The following is a 23,766-nucleotide window of genomic DNA, read 5'->3' as shown; positions in this document are numbered from 1 at the left end:
AAATATACCATGTAAAGAGTGAAAGAATTGTTTAAAAAACATGACCTAACTAGACACTCACTAAGAAAACTAAGAAACTCACTTTGAATATAATAGTAGAGGCAGACTGAAGGTAAAATGATGGAAAGAGATGTACCATACAAGCATTAATTAAAAGAAGGCAGAAGTAGCTGGTTCTTTGAAAAAGTTAAAAAAATTGACAAACATCTAGGAAGACTGATAAAGAAAAAAAGACTAAAGACACAAATTAACAATATCAGGAATGAAACGGGATAGTACTATAGATCCTGCAGATATCAAAAGGATAATAAAGGAATGCTGTGAAAAACTTTATACACATAAATGTGACAACTTAGAAAAAAAGATCCACTTTCCTTGAAAAAGAAACTGCCACAATTCACCAAATTTGAAAGAGATCATTTAAATAGCCCTATTATAACTATTGAGGAAATTGAACTCATAATTTTAAAATTCCCCAAAACGATATTTCCAGGCCCAGATGATTTTACTGGAGAATTCTACCCAATATTTAATGAGGAATAAGCACCAGTTTTATACAGACTCTTCCAGGAAATAGAAGAGAACACTTCTACTGCCCAATTCATTTTTATGAAACTAGTATTACCCAGATACCAAAGCCAGACACAAACAATACAAAAAAGAAAACTATGGTATACGAATAACTTCATCAATATAGACACAAAAATCCTTAACAAAATATTAGCAAGTAGAATTCAGGGGGAAAAAAAAGAGATATACATGTAACCAAATGGGGTCTATTCCAGGAACGCAAGACTGGATCAAAATTAAAAAGTCAATCAATGTAATGCACCATAATAACAGACTAAAGAGGGAAAAAAAATCACATGATTTTATCAATTGATGCAGAAAAAGTATTTGACAAAATTCAACACTGATTTATGATAAAAACTGTCAGAAAAATAAGAATAAGGGGAACTTCGTCAACTTGATGAAGAGCCTCTTTTTTATTACCCTCATCTGACATTTATACAAAATGATGAAAAACAATGCTTACCCCCTAAGTGTGGGAAGTAAGGTAAGGATGTCTATTCTTGCTACTCCTATTCAACATAGTGCAGGAAACTCTAGTCAATGCAATAAGGCAATAAAAAGAAATAAAAGGCATACAGATAGAAAGGAAGAAAGAAAACTGTCAAAATTGCTAATGACATGATTTTCTACTTAGAAAATCCTTAAGTGATCTAAAAAAAAAAAACACAACCTCTTAAAAGTGAGTTCCACAAGGTTGTAGGATACAAGACAATTTTAAAAAATCAATTGTATTTCTGCATACTAGCAATGAACATGTAGACACTGTAATTAAAAATGCAATTTACAGTAGCTCAAAATTATGAAATACTTAGGTATAAATCTAATAAATCATTCACAGAACTTGTATGCTCACTGTGACATAATGCCGATGACTGAAATCAAAGAAAATCTAAACAAATGGAGAGACATACCATGTTCGTGATTTGGAAGTCTCAGCATAGTAAAGATACCAATTTTCCCCAAACTGATATACACAGTTAATGCAGCTCTTACCAAAATCCCAGTATGATTTTTTATATGGACAAGATTATTCTAAAATTTATATGAAGACAAAGGAACTAGAATAGCTAAAATAATGTTGAAAAGAAGAATAAAGTGGGAGGAATCAGTCTACCCGATTTTAAGGCTTATTTTACAGTTACTATGTGGCTGTTCATGAAGTGATAGACATGTATATCAGTGGATCAGAATAGAGAAGCCAAAAAACAGACTCAATGAATATTCCCAACTGATTTTTGACAAATGTACAAATTCCTCAATGGGGGAAAAAAAAGAGAGCCTTTTCAAAAATGATCCTGGAGTAATCAGCAAAAAATGAACCTAGAATTAAGTCTTATACCTTATGTAAAAGTTACCTCAAAATGTATAATGGACTTAAATGTAAAACACGAAACTATAAAACTCTTAGAAGAAAACATAAGAGAAAATCTTTGGGATCCAGGGCTAGGCAAAAAGTTCTTAGACTTGACACTGAAACACAATTCATAAAAGGAAGAAAAATCATATATTAGACATCATCAGAATTAAAACTTTTGCTCTTTAAAAGACCCTGATAAGAGAATGAAAAGACAGATACAGACTGGGAGAAAATATTTACAAACCATAAATCTGACAAAGGACTAGTATCTAGAATATATATAGACCTCTCAAATAATGGTTAAAAACCCCCCAAGCAATCCAATTAGAAAACAGACAAAAGTCATGAAGAGATCTTTCACCAAAGAGGTTTTATAGATGGCAAGTAAGTGCATCAAAATATGTTCAATATTATTAGCTGCCAGGGAAATGTAAATTAAAACCACAGAGATATGTCACCATATACCTATTGGACTGGCTTAAAAAAAAAAGTGATAACACCAAATGATAATGAGGATGCAGAGAAACTGGATTACTCATATATTGCCGGTGGGAATGTGAAATGGTACCCGTACCCTGGAAGATAGTTTGGCAGCTTCTTATAAAACTAAACATTCACTTACTGTACTCCTGGGCATTTATCCTGAGGGAATGAAAATTTATGTTCTCATAAAACCTGTGCACGAATGTTCATAGTAGATTTATTTGTAGTAGCCAAAAACTGGAAGCAACACAGGTGACCTGTACTGGGTGAATGGTTAAAGAAACAGTAGTATATCCAAACCACAGAGCACTACTCAGCAATGAGCTATTGATAACGTGGAACTAACTACTTGACTGAACCTTCAGAGATTTAGGCTATGGGAGAAAAAAGGCAGTTCCCAAAGATTACATACTGTATGATTCCATTTATATAGCATTCTTTTTTTTTCTTCTTTTTTTTTTTTGCGGTACGCGGGCCTCTCAATGCCGTGGACTCTCCCACCGTGGAGCACAGGCTCCGGACCCGCAGGCCCAGTGGCCATGGCCCACGGGCCCAGCCGCTCCGCGGCATGTGAGAACCCCCCAGACCGCGTCCCCTGCATCGGCAGGCGGACTCCCAACCACTGCACCACCAGGGAAGCCCTTCTTCCTTTTTTTAAAAATTTATTTTTGTCTGTGTTGGGTCTTCACTGATGCACGTGGAGTTTCTCTAGTTGTGGCAAGCGGGGGCTGCTCTATGTTGCGGTGTGCGGGCTTCTCATTGTGGTGGCTTCTCTTGTTGCGGAGCATGGGCTCTAGGGCACACGGGTTTCAGTAATTGTGGCATGTGGGCTCAGTAGTTGTGGCTCACGGGCTTCAGAGCACAGGCTCAGTAGTTGTGGTGCACGGGCTTCATTGCTCCGTAGCATGTGGGATCTTCCCGGACCAGTCCTCAAACCCGTGTCCGCTGCATTGGCAGGCAGATTCTTAACCACTGCACCACCAGGAAAGCCCTATATAGCGTTCTTAAAGTGACATAATTATATAAATGAAGAACAAATTTGTGGTTGTCAAGGGTTAAGGTAGTGTGAGGTGGGAGGGTGATGGGTGTGGCTATAGAAGGGCGGTAGGCGGATCTCTATGGTGATGAAAATATTCTGTATCTTGAGTGTATCAAAGTCAGTATTCTGCTTGTGCTATTGTACTGTAGACTTGTAAGATGTTACCATTGGGAGAAATTGGGTAAAGGGTACATGGAATCTCTCTGTATTTTTTTCTAACAACATTATCTCAAAATAAGAAGTTTAATTAAAAAGGGGGGACACGTGAACAAAAAGAATTGGGAAGATAACAGTGTAATTGTAGAAGCTGCCTTAAAGGGCCAGAGACTGATTTAGAAGGAAAAAATTGTGAAATCTAAGGAATTAGTGGCATTATAAATCTATGAAAGTGAGAGTAAAGGAATACGAAAAGAATGTTGAAAAACAGTAAATAATATTAGATCACCAGAGTCGTTGCCTAACCTACATAGCCTGGGAGCTGTCCCTCTCACCCTTCCTCCACTCCCCAGAATGAAGGCTGGAGGGGGGTGAAGCACAGGATCTGTGACTGGGGTCACTGGGCATAGCTGAGGACAGAGCTATGGTGATGAAAACAGGAGGATTAAGTGAAAGTCTGCATAATGGGGCTTCCACTCTTTCCCACACTTAAATCCCAGAACAATGGCAGCTAGGCACGAGATTGAAAGACACTTTTCTGGGGACTTTGACCAGCGCAAGAAAAGAGACCTAGAAATATGAGCCAGGAAGCCAGTCACTCTAGGCCTGTGTTGTCCACTATGGTAGGTAGCCACTAGCAACCTGTGGCTACTGAACATTGAAACATAGCTTGTCTGACTTGAGATGGGCTGTATATGTAAAACCTATTAAGATTTTTGAATATTGTACTTCATATAAAACATGTAAAATATCTTAATTTTTATTACTTACATGTTGAAATAATATTTGTATATACTAGGTTAAATAAAATATGTTATTAAAATAATGTTTTAGAAGATTAAGAGACTGAATTTCTCCCAGGTTGAAAGCAGAAAAGTAACTTTTATGGAGCTTTGGTGGTTTTATAAGTAAAACGAAAGCAACAGGGTATCAACATGAAGGGAACAATCAGCCCGGAAACAGAACAAAGAAAAGCTTAGCCATATATGTGTATACATATCTATGATACATGTAATGTGTCACTCTCTAGCTAGTTCCTATTGAAGTCAAGGGGTTTTTCGTTTTGTTTTGTTTTCTTTTTTAAGTATAATTGGCTGACTGCCAGAAATAGGCAGACCATCTGGATGTCCATGTGGATTGTTCTCTTCTGAATTTATCTTGAACTCTGGGTGAGATTAACACAGATTTTGGGAAACAGCAGAGGTCCTTCATATATCAGTATGTGTCCAATATGCAATATGTCTGATTCGTTGAGTGAGTCATTCTGTCTGGATTGGAATCCCAGATCTGCAGTTTAGTAACTGTGATTTAGGTCTGGTAACTGTCTTTGCCTCAGTTTCCACATCTGTAAAACAGGAATAAAAATAATAGTATTCTCTAAGTCATTGTGACTGCATGATTTACTGTGTGAAAAAGGCTTAGTCCCTGACACATAGTAAACATTGTGTTAATGTTAGCTATCATTATTATTACTGTGGGCTAGTAGCTCTAGTATTGTCTCTAATCCTTAGGACAGCCTGTAAAGTAAATAGTGTTATCTGAGAATCCAAGGCTTAGAGAGAAGCTGCTCTCCTGGGCTACAAGTCACTTCAAAATCTGAGCTTTTTCCATTATCCTATCTTGCCTCATAAATTTTAGTACCTCATTGCTGATAGAAGCCTTTTATATCATCTTAGACAGTTACTGAACTTGTCTGCAGAATGGATCGTTAAAGGCTGGGCTCTGGGGTTGGAGAGGCTTGTGTTCGAATCCTGATCCCACCACTCAAAGCAGCTGGATGGTCTTGGACAAGCTACTCAACTCCATGAAAGTTTCTCAGGTTCTAATAAGGATTACATTAGATAATGTATGGGAAGCTCTTGGCACACTATGTGCTGTGTGATTATTAATTTCTCATGATTATGATTTTTATTATAAATATGATCTAAGTCTCAGAGCTAGTTAGTCGTGGACGTATAACTGAAACTCTGGTAGGTCTTTTATTCAGTGCTCTCTCTTCTCTACTTTGCTATCTAATTGGTTAGTTTTCATTCATCCTTTTAGAATCTACATTTATAAAGTCAGAGCTGTTAGTGAAGATTTTATAAGAACACTTTCCAAGAGTTTTTTTGAACTGCCAAGTCCAGAGATTTAGGATGTAGCTTGGTGCTGAAGTAATTGGCTGTCTTAGTCTTGCATTATAAGAAGTTCCCTTTCAGAGTATAAGGTTGAGAACCATGAAAGGAACTCTCACGTTTTGGTAATTGCTTTAAGGAATAGCTTACCTTTTAAAAACATACATTATTCAGCTACAACTCCTTCTTTCCCTCACCTTGCCGTTTTGAGAATCTCCTCATCATACATCTTCACAAGCTTGTTTTCTGAGTTTCCCCTTTTAACTATTTCCTCAAGTACCATCCCATAATAATATTTTCTTTTCAGTTTATCAACTAGTTGGGGAAGTGATGTACTTGTTAGTATTGAAGAGTTTCTGAGGAATATAGAAATGATTCAGTTTTAGGAGCATACAGAAATGATTTAATCTTAGGTGAATGCAGAAATGATTTAATTTTCTACCTGTCAAAGAACTGAAGCATCGTGAAACTGGTCCTAGCTAGCTACTTGAAGCAAGCTGTACACTATTTACTGCAGTTATATCACATCAACAGACAGTTTGTGATCAGAGATGAATTCAGAAAGTCTCATTAATATGTTGAGCTAACAACAGGGATGAGATGTTTTAATACCTCCTTGAATGCAACATTTGTTGTTTTCTTGTGTGAATGGGATGGATTTAGCTATGAAAAAGACTGAACTCCACAGTGCTCTGATATTGATAAAGTGGGTGTCTTCTAAACTCTTTTAAATTTATTCCTCCTCTTCCTGGAGTTAACCAGATAGATTATAGTTTAATTTTGCCAATGGGGAGTTTTAAAGCAAAAGGACTAACAGTTTTTTCCCCCAAAATAAGTGAGAGAACATCAGGAAATAGAATTGCAAATATATTTCCATTTTGTCATAAAGAACCTTAACATTTTTCCCTGTTACTTCGACATCAGTTTAAACTATGACATTTCTCTTGTTTTGACTAGCACTAGAGTAGGAGAGAGTAATGTTCTATATTACAAGGACCTCATTGCCTGAAATAAATCTCTAAGGATACCTTAAAATTCTCTGACCCCTCTCTTCTCGTGGTCACCATGGCTCTTCTGTTTGGTTATTGAGCTGCTTCACAGTGGCAATCATGCTAAACTTTTCAGCTACTGTTTTGAGCTTTCCCTTTCAAACTGGAGATTAGAGAGAAGTAAGTTTCACTTCCTCCCATCCCCCATAATGGAACCCAAGTTGAGCCAGGAAAGCTTTGTATTCATCATTGATCCATTCATCAATGCAAAGTTATTAAGTGCTTTCCATTCAGCATCTGTGTAAGGTGCTGTGAAAACTGCAAAAGGCACTTTGGACCTCAAGAAACTCCCTTATTTTCCTCTTTTACTTTCCCTTCCTCTGCCTCTTTTACCAACTTCCCAAAGAATTTGAGGCTGTTTACTGAATCAAAGGTAGTGTGCAAGTACTAAAACAAGCATAAGACAGAAATGTGACCATCTTTACTAGTATAAGTTGGTAGGTCCATGGAGTGAGAGAACTAAATTTGGTTGTAGGTTTCCTGATCCCTAAGGCAGAATGGGAATTACTAGCTTATGTAGCCTTCTTTGTCACCAGAGAAAGCATTACAGTTTCTCCATGCTAGTAGACTCTTTGGGATCAAAACTGAAGGTGGAATTTACTGGTTTACAAAGCGAATGTTGACTTCAGTGCAGTTTTCAAACAGGAATAAGTATCGGGAGGAAAGATTGAGGGCATGGATTCATATCTGTCTTGCTTACTGTTATGTCCCAGGGCTCAGCACAGTGCCTGGTGCATAGTAGGTATTGGATACATAGTTGTTCAATTAAAATGGTCTATTCATTGGACAATTTGCACTGACTTTCAATAACAATGAAGACACTATATACTCTGCCTTTGAATGTTGTATTCTCTCTCCCCAGAAGGCCATCCTCTAGCCCTTCTTTACCTCCTTCTCACCCTTCAGGTCTCATGTTAAATCCAACTTCTTTTGTTTTAGTATCTCAAAAGGATCTGTTACTGAATGTCCTTTGCTGCAGTTCCTTTTATAAGGAGTTATCACATATTTCATTGTTCATTTGAAAGTCCAATGTTTTTTGCAGTGCAGAGCAGCCACGTTATTCTAAGTACTTACTCAGACAAATTAAATGATTCTGTGTAGCAGTTCTGAAAAGTCTAATTTCCATGTGCAGAATCATGTTTATCATCATCCAAATTCAAAGGCACAAAATAGCACATTTACATTGGTAACTTATTCATAACATTCCCTTTCTACCTTGTTTGTTTTATTGTTAGAAACCAACCCAAATCCCATCTGTAGGATGACACACATAAAAGGATGAAATTTAAATATCAGGGCTGTGATGGGGCGAAGCACTTGAGGCATATCCGGCCTTGAATTGGTGCCCTTTGCCTCCTGGCTGCATTATGTAAAGATAGGGGGATTGCCAGATTTTCCTTTAAGGGTTTAACTAACTGCTTCTTCAAGGCCTTAAGGTCTCTCAAGGAAGTGTACAGAGAAGGCATTTTTAAACACAGTATTGGCCCAGGAGGAAGTGTTTTGGGGCTTTTACTTCATGATTACTGAACTTTCCTGCAAGCTTTTTTCCTCCACAGATTCTCCCTCCAGGAAGAGACGGAACATTCTTTACAATTCTAGCCTCCTTAAAGAATGACCTCCTCGCTCAACAAGCGTCTTTTGGTATTACTGGCAAAAATGAATTATCTTAAAGCTAACTTTTATTTTAAAGCAAAAATTCTCTTTTGGAGGGGAAAGAATCTAATCTCAAGCCCTAGAACATATAAGGTTAATGGCAAACTTGCTTCAAGGAGAGAAACAGAAAAAGCAAAATTGTTAAGTCAGCTGAAGAACTAATCAAGCGTATTGTTCCCTTGATTCTGTAAAATTATAACGAACCTTTTAGAAAGGTTGAAACGATGTCCGTGGTGTGCTCTCAGTTTACTTTGTCTGTAAGTGCATGTTCCCTCTTCCCCTTGGTTCCAGAGGCACTGGTGTGTGCTGAACGGGTTCTCCTGGATGAGGGCTGAGTGTCTTTCCAGATGACAGATGGTTCCCTCTGCTGGCTGAACTTAAATTCAGTCCTCCGAGCTGAGCCAACCTGGGAGGAATCGCTATCCTTCTCACTGATTATGAAAACAGTTTTGAGATCCATCCTTAAAGAAACCAACCATCTGTGACCAGTTTAAGTGCACACTGGAACTGATGATGAGCTAGCTTACTTCCTCCTTTCCTCCCTCCCTCCCTCCATGCCTCTCTCCCTCCCTTCTATCCTCCCTCCCTTTTTTCTTACTTCCTTTATTTTGAGAAAAATTTAAAGATACAGACAAGCACAAAAGGTAGTATAATAAGCATCTGTATTTCTACTATCTAAAAAGGAGCATCTGTTTATGTCTAGTCAGATTTACTTCTGGTTTGTGTGTTTGTTTCTTTTTAAAGAAATTATTGATGAAACTAAATTCTCTTTTAACTACCATATCCTGTTTTCCTTCCACCCTTCACTCTCTCAGCTGCCTGTACCTCCTGCTGGAAATTCCCTACCATAAATTTAGGATGTAATATTTAACTAGTGTATTGTTTATATTTTTATGTACACACACATATATACCAACAACCAATATATACTATTTTGTTTAAATATTTTATGTTTAAATCTTTCCTTCTTGTTGCTTTTTTAATGTAACAGTATTTATGAAATTTATCTGTATTGATGCCTATAAAGTCAGTTGATTTTAACAGCTGCATAATATTCCATCCTATAAATGTAGCACATTTTATTTGCCTATTCCCTTTCCAATGCAACTTTTAGGTCATTTCCAAGTTTTGCTATACAAAAACAAAAAAACACTGCAATAATCTTTTTAGTATATGTCTCCTTGTGTCCATATTGCTTGAGCCTAGTATACCCTGCAATGAGAATCAGTAAGCTGTAGGATATATGTAGTATTACTTTTGATAAATATAACAAAATTGCTCACCAGGATGATACCAATTCATGATTCGGCCAGAAGTAAGCTAGAATATTATGCTATTTTTTAATACCTCTTGGACAACACTGAATTTTGTCTGTCTTCTCCATGTTTACTATTCTAGTAAAAGAAAAATGGAATTCCATTATTTTAATATGTGTTTTCCTCTAGTGAGTCTGAGCTTCTTTTTTTTACCCTCTTTGTCCATTGAGATTTCTTCTTTGAACCACCATTTTTTTCTATATGTTTGTTCATCTTTGTTCTTGATTTTTGGAGTTCCTTATACATTCTGGTTACTTATTCTCTGTTATGTACATTGCCACTATCTTTGTCTGGTCAGGCATTTGAGAAGATTACTGCTTCTGATGATAAGTAAGTTAAATTGTTATGGTTTCTAATTTAATTCTACGTATTATCAAGGAATTAGGCGTTATCTTTCTCCCCTCAGTCCATTGCCGATCCTTTCGGATCCTCTTTCAAAATATGCAGCAGATGACTGCCCACTTCTCCCTGTCCCCTGTGCTATCTGATGTTTTATCCTCATTTTAAAAAATTACTCTCTCGGGGCTTCCCTGGTGGAGCAGTGGTTAAGGATCTGCCTACTAATGCTGGGGACATGGGTTCGAGCCCTGGTCTGGGAAGATCCCATGTGCTGGGGAACAACTAAGCCCATGCGCCACAGCTACTGAGCCTGCGCTCTAGAGCCCGCAAGCCACAACTACGGAGCCCATGCGCCACATCTGCTGAAGCCCGGGTGCCCTAGAGCCCGTGCTCCACAATAAGAGAAGCCACCGTAATGAGAAGCCTGTGCATTGCAACGAAGCGTAGCCCCTGCTCTCCACAGCTAGAGAAAACCAGCGTGCAGCAATGAAGACCCAACACAGCGAAAAATAAATAAATAAAATAAATAAATTAAAAAAAAATTACTCTCTCGATAGATATACCCTTCATATATTATTATGCCCATTTGACAGAAGTGAAAAGTGAGGCTCAGTGAAGTTCAGCAGCTGTATAAGACACAGAGATGGTAAATGTATTACTAGAATTCAAACTCAGGTCAGTAGGACCAAAAACCCTTATTTCTTCCACTGTCAGTTTCTCTCAGATTCTCATGGACACCAAGGTTTCAAAGGAAAGGAAGTAGATTGACCCATAAAATACCTTTCAGACAGATGCTTCGGTATAGGCCGCCACAAAACCAGAGAAGTACTCTTCCTACCGACTTCTGGGTTGGCCTCATCTTTATGCAAAATGGAAAACCCCTGTTCCAGGACTGGCTGGCTCTGAGGAAGGGCAAATAATAATGCAGCCAGAACAGCCCAGGACTAGAAATGGGAAGATGGAATGTCAAAGCACCATTCTGCTCCTTACTTTATGTGATCTTGTAGGAGTCACTTAAGCCACTCTTGAATCGTGATCTCTCTTGTGCAGAGTAATGACAATACTTAGAATTTGCACATGTGCCTTTATTCTACCCTTTTAACAGTACCAATGCTGTCATACTAGCTCAGTTTTCACGGTGAATGTCCCTAATGAAGTTGTACTATAAGCCATCTAGATCACTGCAGAAATGATCATCTGAATTTCTTGTTTATGGTGTAGGTATCCCAGGACTGCCTGCTTGCCAAGACCCTCTGTAAAACTCCATGCACCCTGCTGTTGAGCGCTCTGAGGAGGTAACAGTATTCAGAAAGGTAGAGTTTACTTAATTTAAAAATTTTTCGTAGAGTTAGGTATAACTGACCTACTACGGGTATCCTTATAATAATAGGAAGATTTCTATGTACATATAAAATAGAACTCTTAAAATGGTATAATTTGGGGCTCAATTTTCTTGGAGAATTTACCCTCTCCTGACTTCTATTTGTAGCTGCCATTTAAAACTTGGGGTATAAATATTATGTCAGTTAAATAAAGGAGTGATAACTTCACTTTCTGGAGAAAGCATTACCTTCCCTTTCATGAAATGTAGCTTTACTGTTACCTGATTGACATGCTATTATATTATTCTCCCTTCCACCAGACAGTTACACATATTTAATAATTTTTATGTATAAAAAGTAAGGTTAAGCGGTTGCAAAGACAAGTTGTTACGCTTTGCATGGTTTTGAGAATGATCGTGGAGATGAAATGACGTTAGTAGTAGCAGGAGGACACACTGATATGAAACATACCTCCTGAAATAGAAAGGGATTGTTCTTGGTCAGAGGAAATCCTAGTGGAATTCGCTGGGACAGTGAAGAATAAATCTTATAACAAGGCCTGAGGATAGGGCAAAATAATTACTCTTCTTTGTATGTCTTTGGATGGTTTAACTGGATAAGTTTAATATACATTAAAAAAAAATAGCAATAAAAGAAGGGAATGTGCTAATGTGGCAAAACTTCCCCAGTTTTGATGATGTCAGTGGACAGTGTTCATTTAATCCCTCCCTAGAACTCATTTGTGTATACCCCTCTTCTTTTCTCTCACCCGTTCTCATCTTTACTTCCCTCATAGTATCTCCCATTCCGAGGTGTCAACAGACAATTTAGCATGTGTAATAAATATAAATATTGAATAGCACCATGTGTCAGAACACAAAGATTTTGTATGCTTTCAGTCAAGACCCAGTCTCCTGTTTCCACTTTACATTGTCTGCTTACTTACTCTTGGCCCTGTTTTCTATTCTCTCTCGTTCCATAGTTGCTTGAAACTCATGGATTTATGCAAAAGACTGCCCCTCACATTTGTAGGACTGTGACACATTGCTATATTTTCTAGAAATACTCACCAAATGCAGATTATGGAGGGATGAGTCAGGCATCTTCACTTCTTAATGTGCCTGATTTCTTTCTGGTGAATCACCTTCCCGTCTAGAGTGTTTTTCTGGAAGATGCAGAAGGTTTAAGGATAGTAAATGAAATGAGCTGAAATGGAACCCTGGTGTTACGTGTTTCTTTACTACGAGCTTTGCATGGAATTGTTCGATCCTTATGTTATGCTTCTGTTTAGTGTTTTTGAGCCCTGAAGCAAGACTCTTTTTAACATGAAAGGTGTCAATATGAAATATATATACCTGAAAGAGGGGCATTTTAATATTAATAATTAGCGGAAGGAGGAATTATAGGCTATAACTTTGAGTTTTAAGATCTCCACTTATTTCTCTTTGCTTAGAAACACTTCTCTTTTCTCTCCTCATAGTAAAAGGCATGTGCTTGTTGATTCCAAAGTCCCACACTTTGCTGTTTCTTTTCTTTAAAAAGACTGACTCAGATTTCTGCTATTTGCTGTGTGATCTCAGTTAACTCACTTAACCTCTCTGAGCTGTGGTGTCTTCCTCCGTAATATGAGGCTAATTATAGGAACTACCTCATAGAATGGTTGTAAAGGATTAAATGACAATTTTTATAAAATGATTAGCAAGATACCTGGTGTACAGAAACTCTCAAAAAATGATAAGAACTATTATCAGCAGGAAATGTGCACTTACGAATTCTGTATTGGTGTTTAGGATATCATTTTCAATATTCTGTTTCTCTTAGGATATTACCTATTGCAGTTTTCAATGAGGCAAGATATAGAGATATCTGAGACCAAAAAACTAAGGTAAAATAAATAACGTGGCAAAGTACCATGTAGATAATCTTTGGTAGTCATGATCCTGTACAAGCCTCATTGCTTTGAGATTACATGCTGCCAGTGTAAGAGTCAAATCTGATTGATGTTTTATATTTTATCATTTGACTTTATGCTGTACTTTCATTCCAAGTCTTCTCATGTATTTGGCAGGATGATCAAGGAAGCTCTGAGTGTGACTTACGTTTCTAGTTAAAACCAAAACCCAATATCACTAGGTGAAGTAATGAATGGAGGTTAAGTATTTTGAGGAGAGAAACTGCTAAATGCAAAGGAATATTTCCTATATGTTTTTACTTGTTTCCATTTCTAGGATGGCTAAGTGAACTCTACTGAACCTGGCATTTTCACAGATAGCAACTATAAAGTATGGGGGAAATATTACCTGAAAGCCCTAGAGAGTGAAAATAAGCAGGTAGATTCTGAAAGGGAATTGAGATTCAACACTTGGAAGCAGGGCCCAGTGCAGAGTGAGTTCCCCATTTTACAGCTTTTCGACTGAGGACATGTTGAGGTTAATTAATGTCACCTGGGGTGACTAATTCCAGTAGATAAACCACATTCTTTTTGGTTTGATGATCCAAAGAACAGGGTTCAGGGCAACCACAGCCACTGGAAAATGAAGCTAGAATTCTGGAAAGGAGAGAGGAAGACAGGGGAGGCTCCCAATTCAATGTATATATAGTACCCAAAGTTTTGACTGACCCCTGAACCACGAACACGTGGAGCAGATATAAAGTAGCACAGCTAAAGATGAAAGAACTGAATTGAGATTCGAGCTGCCACCCAAGAGATAGTTTTCAATTTGTGTATAACCGAATTAATTGCCTGCTAAAACAAATAAATCAGTGCTCTTCAAAGAAGTCTAACAGATTTTAGAGTCTTTACTCCATAATATTCACATTCATACATTCCCATGATACAACCCTGAGTTAAATAACATATGAAGAACCAAGAAAATGCGACCCCTTCTGAAGAGAAAAGGCATTAGTCTGAGACTAATTCCAAGATGACCCAAAGGTGGAAATTAGCCAAGATTTTAAAGCAGCTATTAAAACCATACTCAATGAAGACAGAAAGATACACTCATAATGAGTAAAAACGTAGTAAATAGAAACTACAGAAAAGAACCAAATGGCAATTCCAGAACTGAAAAATACAATATTTGAAATAAAAATTCACTGAGTGAGCTCACATCCATTGGAAGTAACAGAAGAAGGTGTCAGTGAACCTAAAGATAGAGCAGTCGAAATTTTCTTTCTGAAGAACAGAAAGAAAAAAGATTTAAAAAACTGAACAGAAAAAAATGAAAAGAGCCTCAGGGGCCTGTGTGACATAAGTAAAAATGTCTAATATACAAGTAATTGGAGTCTCAGAAGGAGAGAAGAAAGAGAATGGGACAGAAAAATATTTGAAGAAATAATGGCCAAATTTTTAAAAATTTGATGAAACACATACATTTGCAGATCAAGAAAGTCAGTGAACCTCAAACAGGATAAATTTGAAGAAAACTATGCCTGTGCACATCGTATTCAGACCGCTGGACACCAACAATAAGGAGAAAATTTTGATAATAGCCAGAGAAAAATGGCAGGTTACCTTCCAGGAAACAGTGCTTTAAATTAGCACTACCTTCTCGTCAGAAACTACAGAGTCTAGAAAAACTAAAATGATATTTTTGAAGAGAGGAAAAAAAACCCTGTTAACCCAGAAATCTATATATAGTGAAAATATCCTTTGAGAATGAAGGCTAATTAAAGACATTTTCAGATAAAAGTAAACTAAGAGACTTCATTGCCAGCAGACCTACATCACAAGAAATGCTAAAGGAAGTTATTCAGGCTGAAGTGAGATAACACCAGATGGAATCTTAAATCTTCAGGAAGGAATGAAGAATGTCAGAGATTGTAAATATAAAAGAGTATTTTTTTCATCTCAGTGTCTTTAAAATACACAGAACTTTTTAAAGCCAAATCATAACACTGCCTTGTGGTGCTTATAATGTGCTGTGTGTAGATGTCATACATAAGACAATTATAGCATAAATAATGAGGGGGGTGCATAGTAAATGGACTTATACAGTTGCATGGTTTTCGATTTTATATGAGGTGGTATGAAGTGAACTCTCAGTAGACTGTGAAAGGTCAAGAATGTATATTTTACTGCTTAGAGCTATCACTAAAAATCCAGTAGATAAATTAAAGTAGAATCCTAAACACCTTTAAAATGATCCCAAAAGAATGCAGGAAAGAACAAACAGAGAACAAGAAACAGAGGGAGCAAACAGAAAGCAAACAATGAAATTGTAGCTCTAAATGCAAACATATCATGCTAATCATATTTAATTATATTAAATGTTAATGGACTAAATACTTTAATTAAAAATCAGAGTTTATCAGGATGGATTAAAAAAACAACTATTTTCTGTTAAAAGATAAACTTTAAATATAAAGATACAGTTAAGTTTAAAGTAAATTGGTGGAAAAATATACACCATGGAAATAGCATAAGAAGTCTAGAGTGCCTATATTAATATCAGAGAAATTAAACTTTAAGACAAAAGGTATTACCAGAGTTAGTGTTTGATAATAATAAATCGGTTATTACATTAAGATAAGAATTATAAATTAGTGTATATACCTGACAAAATTCCAATGAGATTACTTTAAGTATCTTTGAGTCTAGAATTTTTTGAGGACTCTCAATTTTGCGTCAAGAGACACAGGTGACTCATCACTTTAGGCTAACAACCATTTTGTAAAATTGTGGAATCAAAGCTCAACACAAGTGAAAAAAAGCATAGTTGGAGAGTGTGGATATCTGTATGTCAAATATATGTGAGGGTCCCTAGCCTGGAATCACGTGACACAAATCCTAGTTATTACTAGCTTCTGTATTAGCTAGCTGAGAAATAGTACCTCATTTGTGATGGTTTATAACCAATTTAAAATAAGATTAATAAAATATACATAGAAAATCAGAAAAGAAGTCCACCAGTCACTGTTGCTAACAGGGTTGCGAATATATACTAAGCACATAAATTCACTCGGGTTTTCTGGCAGGCAGAGCAAAGAGGGAAACACAGGAAGTTGCATATTCTTATGATCAGAAATGTTAAAACATGTCAGAAATTTCTCATGTGATCTTGAAGATCCCTTCCTGTATTTGAGATTTCATAAAAATGGGATAATAACATCTACCTTTCAGAATCTTGGTAGGAATGATTGAGACCACACTGGTACGTAAATGTTAGTTTTCTGTTGTCTTTATATAACTCCAGTAAAGGTTCATGGTAGAAATCTAAGGAGTCTGACTGTAGGTAACTTAGTTAAAACTCCAGAGTCTGACCTTCTATGGGTCATCTAGTTACTATTTATTTAAGTGCCCCTATATTGTGAGTAACCATGAAGCATTTTTACAGTCTTCTCCATACAAAGTAGATGTCACTGTCTGTGTTTCATAAGTTAGGCAGCTGAGCCCCAGAGAAGTGATGTCACTTGACTAAGGCCACGTATAAAGGTTTTAGTCAAAACTTGAACCCCTATCTCTACGTCACCAAAGCCCATGGTTTTTCTACTACATTACACTGCTTCTAAAATATGGACGAGTTTAACAATATTGGTATTATTTCCAAGAAGTATTCCAGTTTATAAAGCTGTCATTGTGAAGAACCAGCACACACTGGGTTAGAATTTGTGTTATGTGAAATCACAGACAGAGTCATGACTCAGAAGGCTCCGCATACCCCTGAGAGCATCAAAATGTCTATATTTTGTGTTTGTGTTTTGTTTTTTAAAAAATAATTTCTTGGTCAAGACTTGAGGACTTGGAGAGTGACAGAGAGTAAGCTCACCCTGGGACCACTAGTGACAGCTTTGCCAATACGGTTAGAGCGTTCTTTAACCTTAAAGCTTGCTTAATGAAAAGAGACCCGCCCCCCAAAAACCTTTTTACTAACGTGTAGTGCTCTCTTGTCAGTTTGAAATGAGCAAACTGGCAGCCTGCCGATTACCATGCATACAGTATATGCTCATTAAATCATGCACTGTAAGTTTCTTCAGGTTGTCAAACTGCTTAATTGAAAAAACGTGTAGTGTCGCTCTTACAGGAAAGAGGCAGGAATCAAAGGGCTGGAGAGTTTACTCTTAATATTTCGGAGTTTGCTCTTAAGTGCAGCCAGAAATTGTTCTATTTTACAGTTTTGATTAAAGGACTGTTACTTCTGCATCTTTTTTGGTTTCGTTTATAATTCAAACACTGTAATGATAATGCAGTTGCTTTTATAATAGAGCTACTAAATCATTCTGCCAGGAGATGAAAACCAAAGTAAAGGGCTCACCTTTTTGTGCTGTAGCTCTAAGGCCGACTTCGGTGTGTTGAGGCTGAAACAAACTAGGAATAAGAGATCTGGATGGGTTTTAGTTTTGCTAAATCTCTGCTGCTGTGTTTTCATTTTAGGAGGTTTAGGCTTTAGCATCACCTCAATGGGTGAGTTAATCCTGTATGAGAGCTGATACCCTTAGGCTATCATGGCCTATGATAATTAGGCTGTTTGATTTGTTTGCATGGTAGCTCTAAAAAATACCAGTGCCCAAGCTGCACCCCAGATCAAATAAATCAGAATCCTTGGGGGTAACTGTTTTTAAAAGCTCTCCAGGTTATTCTAATATGAGCCAGGGTTGACAGAGCCTGGCCTAAATTGACTTGACTCGTCCAGCATTTCAATTCAACTAATTCAGCAGCTCTTATCATCAACCACAAGGCATCAACCAACGACTTAGCAACCAATAAACACTTCAGGGTTTCAGAAGGTTAAAAACTCTGATTTCTGAGCTCCACTTAGATCTATAAATGAGATTCTTTGGAGACAGGACCCAGGAGTCTCCATTTTTAATCAGAACTCTAGGTGATTCTTATGCCCTAAGGTATGAGAATTTGCTAGAGAAGCAAGATGATCTTTATAAGTGAAGCTGAGTGGAACTTCAGAGGAAAGTGCATAAATCACAGTAAAATCAGGGCAGGCTTTTTTTTTTTAAAAAAAAAAAGGGATTTTGGTACATTCATTTAGGCTACCTGGGATCATGCATGGTTATAATGGCATTAGTTTTTTTGGGGGATAACCCCCCACAGCATCACCACCACTATTATGAGACCCTGGGATGCACACACACTTTGTAGCTTCTTTAACCTTTAGACACCTGGGCCTCACGACTAGGGCCAATGCATTTTTCAAGGGCTTAGAAAAATATTGAGAACTAAAAGGAAAAGAAAATGATTTTGGACTTGAAGTATGTAGAAATTGCAGAGTCAGATCAATTAGATATTTAATAAAATGTCAACAAAATAGAACATTGTGCTATTGCTATTAATTACTAAATTTAGTAATTATAAAGAGTCTATGTTTAGAGACATTTTATGAGTTTGCTTTTCTCACTTCTTAAGAATGTCTGAATTGCATGATGATTGTTGAGAAATTTTAGCCAATTTTAAAATTTAATAAACCAAATTGTATGTAACCAAGTGATTTTAAATGGAAAAATACAAAAATCTTCTCAAAAATTTTTCATCAAACACTTCTTTATTGTAATGTATCATATATAATATTGTATTGAGCCTCCCAAAGAAAAGGTGCCTAGGACCTAGGAAGGTCGTGTACCCCAGAGTATATACTTAAAAATTAAAGGATATTTAATTGTGCAGAACTCCACTCTCATTGACAAGGCTATCAAAATATGCCTAAGCAACCTTCTAAAGATATAGTTGAAACTAAATATTGTTGCTCACCTTCCCTCTAGGGGGGGAAAAAAGCCAAAAAAGATAAAAGAAAAAAAAAATTTTAAGCTACATACCACATTGCCTTTAAACGTACATCACTTACATAAAAGTTGGGATAGTTAATGAGCATCAGATGAGACTTACAACGCCAGTTGCACACTATATCTTTTGCTCAGAAAATTACCCCTAAGAAATTGTGATAATAGTAGTGAAACAACACGTGACTAAAATAAAAGAGAAGTAGAAATTTGGAGTCTCTGAGGTCAGTTGGTAGCTAGAACTAAGTGTCTTTTTAAAATTCCCCATGCCACTTTCATACCTTGGATTTGATTACATAGTAGGTCCCCAGTTTCAGAATTCTTCTGATCCATCGATTACGAGTCCCACTACTAACATCTTACTTAAGGTACATCTTCTCCTTTTCTTAGCCCCTTTTTGTTTCTTTTGTGAAAGTTACCACTGCTGTTTTCTTTATTTTTTGGTTTACCTTCTTTTTTGACTGTCTCCTTCCCCAGAATATAAACTCCATGAAATCATGAGTTATGGCTGTACTTTACCAAATCAATCATGGAGAAGAAAGGGTGGTGACAATTGATCACTTTGTCCTCGCCAGCAATGATTAGTCAGGAGCGTCATACTACTGGGACAGTGTTACAGATGCTTATGGTCAGGAAATATTTTAAAACACCTTTTGTAAACTTGGATTCTGTAACGCCAAGTCAATAAATGAGTGAAGGAAAGGAAGCTATATTTGAGTTTCATCTATATCTCTTACATCCTGCAGCGTCCAAAAGGAAAAAAAAAAGGGAAAGAGTCAGCTTTTCTATAAATTCTGTGACTTCTAGATGAATAAACTGGTTAATTGTTCACTTGAAAAATGACTACTTTATACTTTTGGAAAGGGGCCTGAATATTTCTTGGCAATACTTCAACTGATTAATAATTTAGAATGGTGATGGACTGGAGAATGGAAGTGGAGCTAATAGCCTCTCATTTTCCTCTTTATTATTTTAGACAAACTGGTAAGTCATGGTAGAGGTGTGGGGAGTTTCTGGGTCAACTGACTAGAAGCTTTGGATTAAAAATGGAGAGAGGTATTTGGTCTCTCTAAGGTGTTGACTTCACCCGTAATGGAGCTGGATGACTTTGTGATGTGTTGCTTCTGATACTTAGCTGCTTAGAGTTGCTATTACACTCCCAAAAAGTCTGTGTGAACTACAGGCAACTCCTACTGTGACTGCTGTGTGCCACATCAGACTAGACACTGCTTGGGAAGAAACAACGGGTCCAACACAATTCTAACCTTAAGAAGTTCAAAAATCTGGCAAGAGAGACACATATGTCTATAAATCATTATTCTACCAGGTAAAAAGTATTAAGTGTCTTAGGAGAGGGCTATGAACAAATACCATGGGGGCCATTAACTTATGGATTGATGTGAGGGATCTGCCTAATTGGGAATTAGTGATTTGAAACAATGTGAGAACGTTAAACTATCTACTAGTAACTGTATATGCTGGTAACAGCAATCAGAATGAGAAAATGCCTGAGAAAGGAATGCTGGCATGAGAACCTCGTTGGGATTTCCAGGGCTATGTAAAGCTCTGTGCCTGTATTCAGAAAGATAGGATTCGGATAAATTGTATCCTAGAAGGAGTGAAGTGAGTCTTCTCCTAGAAAATGCACAAGTGTTTAGCTGGAAATTTCTACGTGTTTTGGGGAGAGGCTGTGGCTTTAAAAGCAGCCAGTGTTATTGTGGATGTTGCCGGAGGTGCTGATGTTCTTCTGTCACTAAGGGAAGAGTGTCTGGGCCCCCCAACTGAATCCCACAAATTCTGAAGAGAGTTGAGTTTTTCATCTAAATAAGACAGTGTGTATTTGAGTGCCAAATCTGCTTCCACTGGCTGAATGTTTTGCTAATATAGTCAGGGCCTGAATGCAATTAAGACTCACCTCAAGGAGCAATGAATTATGCATGCTTTCCCTGACCTCCCATCTCCTGAGGACTTAAGTAACTTCCAGAATACTCATGTTTTGAGTATTTGTATATGTTATTGTTATGGACTAAATTTTGTCCCTCCAAAATTCATATGTTGAAGCTCTAACCTCCAATGTGACTATATTTAGAGAGAGGGCCCTTAAAGAGGTAATAAAGGTTAAATGAGGTCATAAGGGTGAGGCCCTAATCCAATATGACTGGCGTTCTTATAAAACGAGGAAAAGACACCAGAGATGCAGCCACAGAGAGAAGAAATCATGTGCACAGGAAGAAGGTGGCCTTCTGCAAGCCAAGGAGAGAGGCCTCAGGGGAAATCAAATGTGCTGACATCTTGATCTTGGACTTTCAGCCCCTAGAACTGTTGAGAAGTACACTTCTGTGGTATTTTGTTATGTCAGTCCTAGAAGACTAATATGGTTATTGACAAATCCTCCTGCGGGTTTGATTTGTGAGCCTAAGTCAACGACAAGTTAAATGGAACTCTCAATTTGGGCCAAAGCAACCATGAAAGTCCTTAGGAAATGATTCTCCTTCCCTTCTCATGAAGTAGTATCTAGCATAACCATGGTATAAAGCTACTCATTTACGCAGAGCAAATTTTTTACTCAGACATCTACTTATTCACCAAATGTTCATTGAGTGCCTACTATGTGCCAGTTACTCACAGATTATGATTAGAAGGAGCTGTCAGTCTAGAAAAGGAAATATAACAGGCACATAACATACTTTCATTTGTTTGTGGAAATACCGTGGGCATGCCAAGACTGAAGAGATTCATTGCAACTGAATGGCAGGGAAGACTCCTGGTGGAGGTGGAGTTGAAGGAGGGCTTTGGAGGATAGATGGGGTTTGGTCATGCAGGGTTGGGCAGTGAGGGAGAGAGGAAGGAATAGTGAGCAAAGGCTTAGAGGCGTAACCCTGGGAAGTTTATGGGGAGATGTGCACTTTGACTGAAATGTAGAATATGCAAAGGTAAATTTTCCTTCATAAGGATGAGCTATCTCAGACTCAGAGGGCTTCCTTCGTAAAGGAGTGATGATATGCTACACACTGTCCTTCACATATTGTTATGTTAACACATCCACACTCATAATAACCCTGCAAGGTATGTGTTAGTATAGTGTTATCCCAATTTATAGTTGGAGAAACTGAGGCATGGGTGGGTTAAATTACTTGCCAGTTACTAGGAAATTGTGGAGCTGGGATTTGAAACTAGACATCCTGGCTCCAGAGTTTTTGCTTATATAAAGGAGGTCTGAGCATCTAAACCAAAGTATGGGGGGGGGAAGTACTGGATGTCCATAGATTTGCAAATGGGGCAAGATGCAGACCTTTGAGATAGTGGGCAGCTTCTCCTATTTCCTTGAGCAAAGAGAAGGGCAGAGCCCCTGCTTCAAATAATCATGATGGGGGATCGCAGTGCCCTTGGCCACCTTCCTCTAAGTTATCCATGTTTGCAGCCATTAGTGGAGATAAATCCTCGGTACAGGGAAACAAAAGTGTTTTTCAGGCGCTTTGCTGCCATGGTTAGCCTAGGACAGGGTTATGAAAGGAGCTTTTCTGTGTCTGCTGCCTTCCGGGGTTACATTCTTAGTGAATCTACTGCCTCAAAATGGAGCTTGTTAGTTGCGTGTCATCCAAGGGTGGCAATTAGTTGCATGTGTTTGGTTGGGTGCCAGCTCCCAGGGCACCAGACCTCAGTGGGGGAGCCACTGTTTGTCATGAATTAGTCTTTAAATAAAAGCAAGTTTTTAAAATGGAGCATGCTAATTTGGGTTTTGCTAACCCCCTCTGAAGAAGGCTTGGCCTGTTCGGTGCCAGCTGGCTGAGTTGGCATTCAGCAAGAAACTGGGTCCCTACCAAAAATTGCATTGCTCCCCCCTCCCGCTTTGAGAGCAAAATGGCAGGAAGGAGCTGGTTGGCCCCGAGAAACAAGGTGAAACAAGGTGCAAGGACAACGCAGCAATCGGATGATGAAAGGGAATTGAGCTGCCCTGGTCATACCCGCTTCTCTCACCACCTTAGGAAGAAAAGTCCACCCCTCTCTTTCCCCACTCACGCTGTCCTCAGCCACCCATTCAGTGACTTTCTACATAAAAGCCTTCCTCATCCAATTGCTTATACACTGCACCTTTTATACTCTTCCAAGTCATACTTAAGGGATTATCACTGCAGCTTTTAACTTCCCTGAGAAAGAGCTGAATGAGCGTGAATGGGGCGGAAGAGTCTTCAGTGAGAAAGTGTCCCCCACCCCAAGATGCTCATAAAACCCCTAATCACGATGTAAGAATGCCATCCTGTTTTTGGTGGCGGCTGGTTACAAATGTGCTCATTAACAATTACTGTACATATAGGCGATAATTACAGGAGTCGTGTCGCACACACAACTCATGGTAATAGAATGTGGGGCAACAACGGGCCCTGGTCGCCTTACTAGGGCGCTTTTTACACACGAAAATCCATCCCACCGATCAAGGTTTTGATTCTTGAAACTCAGCACTTTGCCCAATAAGTGCTAATTGGAAGATTTGTTTTCTTACACTTTCCAGGTGGATAACCTGATCCTGAGTAATGGTGACTGTCATGCAATGAACTGTTGAAAACAGGAACTCTTCAGTTTTTTAATTATCTATTTCGGTTTTGTTTTGCAAACATCCCTTTGTCTTCCAGTAGGTT

The 23,766-nt window shown here is 37.9% G+C and overlaps 1 protein-coding gene across 5 annotated transcripts in view; it reads left to right on the top strand.

The window, feature by feature from the left end:
- FHIT (fragile histidine triad diadenosine triphosphatase) overlaps nucleotides 1-23,766 on the top strand; it is a 1,455,268-nt gene that overhangs the window by 411,013 nt on the left and 1,020,489 nt on the right. For all 5 annotated transcript variants that reach the window (XM_082663608.1, XM_082663605.1, XM_082663607.1 and 2 more), the window contains one exon: nucleotides 11,301-11,392. In XM_082663608.1, the coding sequence (XP_082519734.1) occupies nucleotides 11,345-11,392 (48 nt within the window). In that variant the 5' untranslated portion in view covers nucleotides 11,301-11,344. The remainder of the gene's footprint in view (nucleotides 1-11,300; nucleotides 11,393-23,766) is intronic.

This window comes from Grampus griseus (genome assembly GCF_964374135.1).
Source record: "Grampus griseus genome assembly, chromosome: 10".
NCBI classification, from domain to species: Eukaryota; Metazoa; Chordata; class Mammalia; order Artiodactyla; family Delphinidae; genus Grampus; species Grampus griseus.
This window is presented reverse-complemented; position numbering and strand designations above follow the sequence as displayed.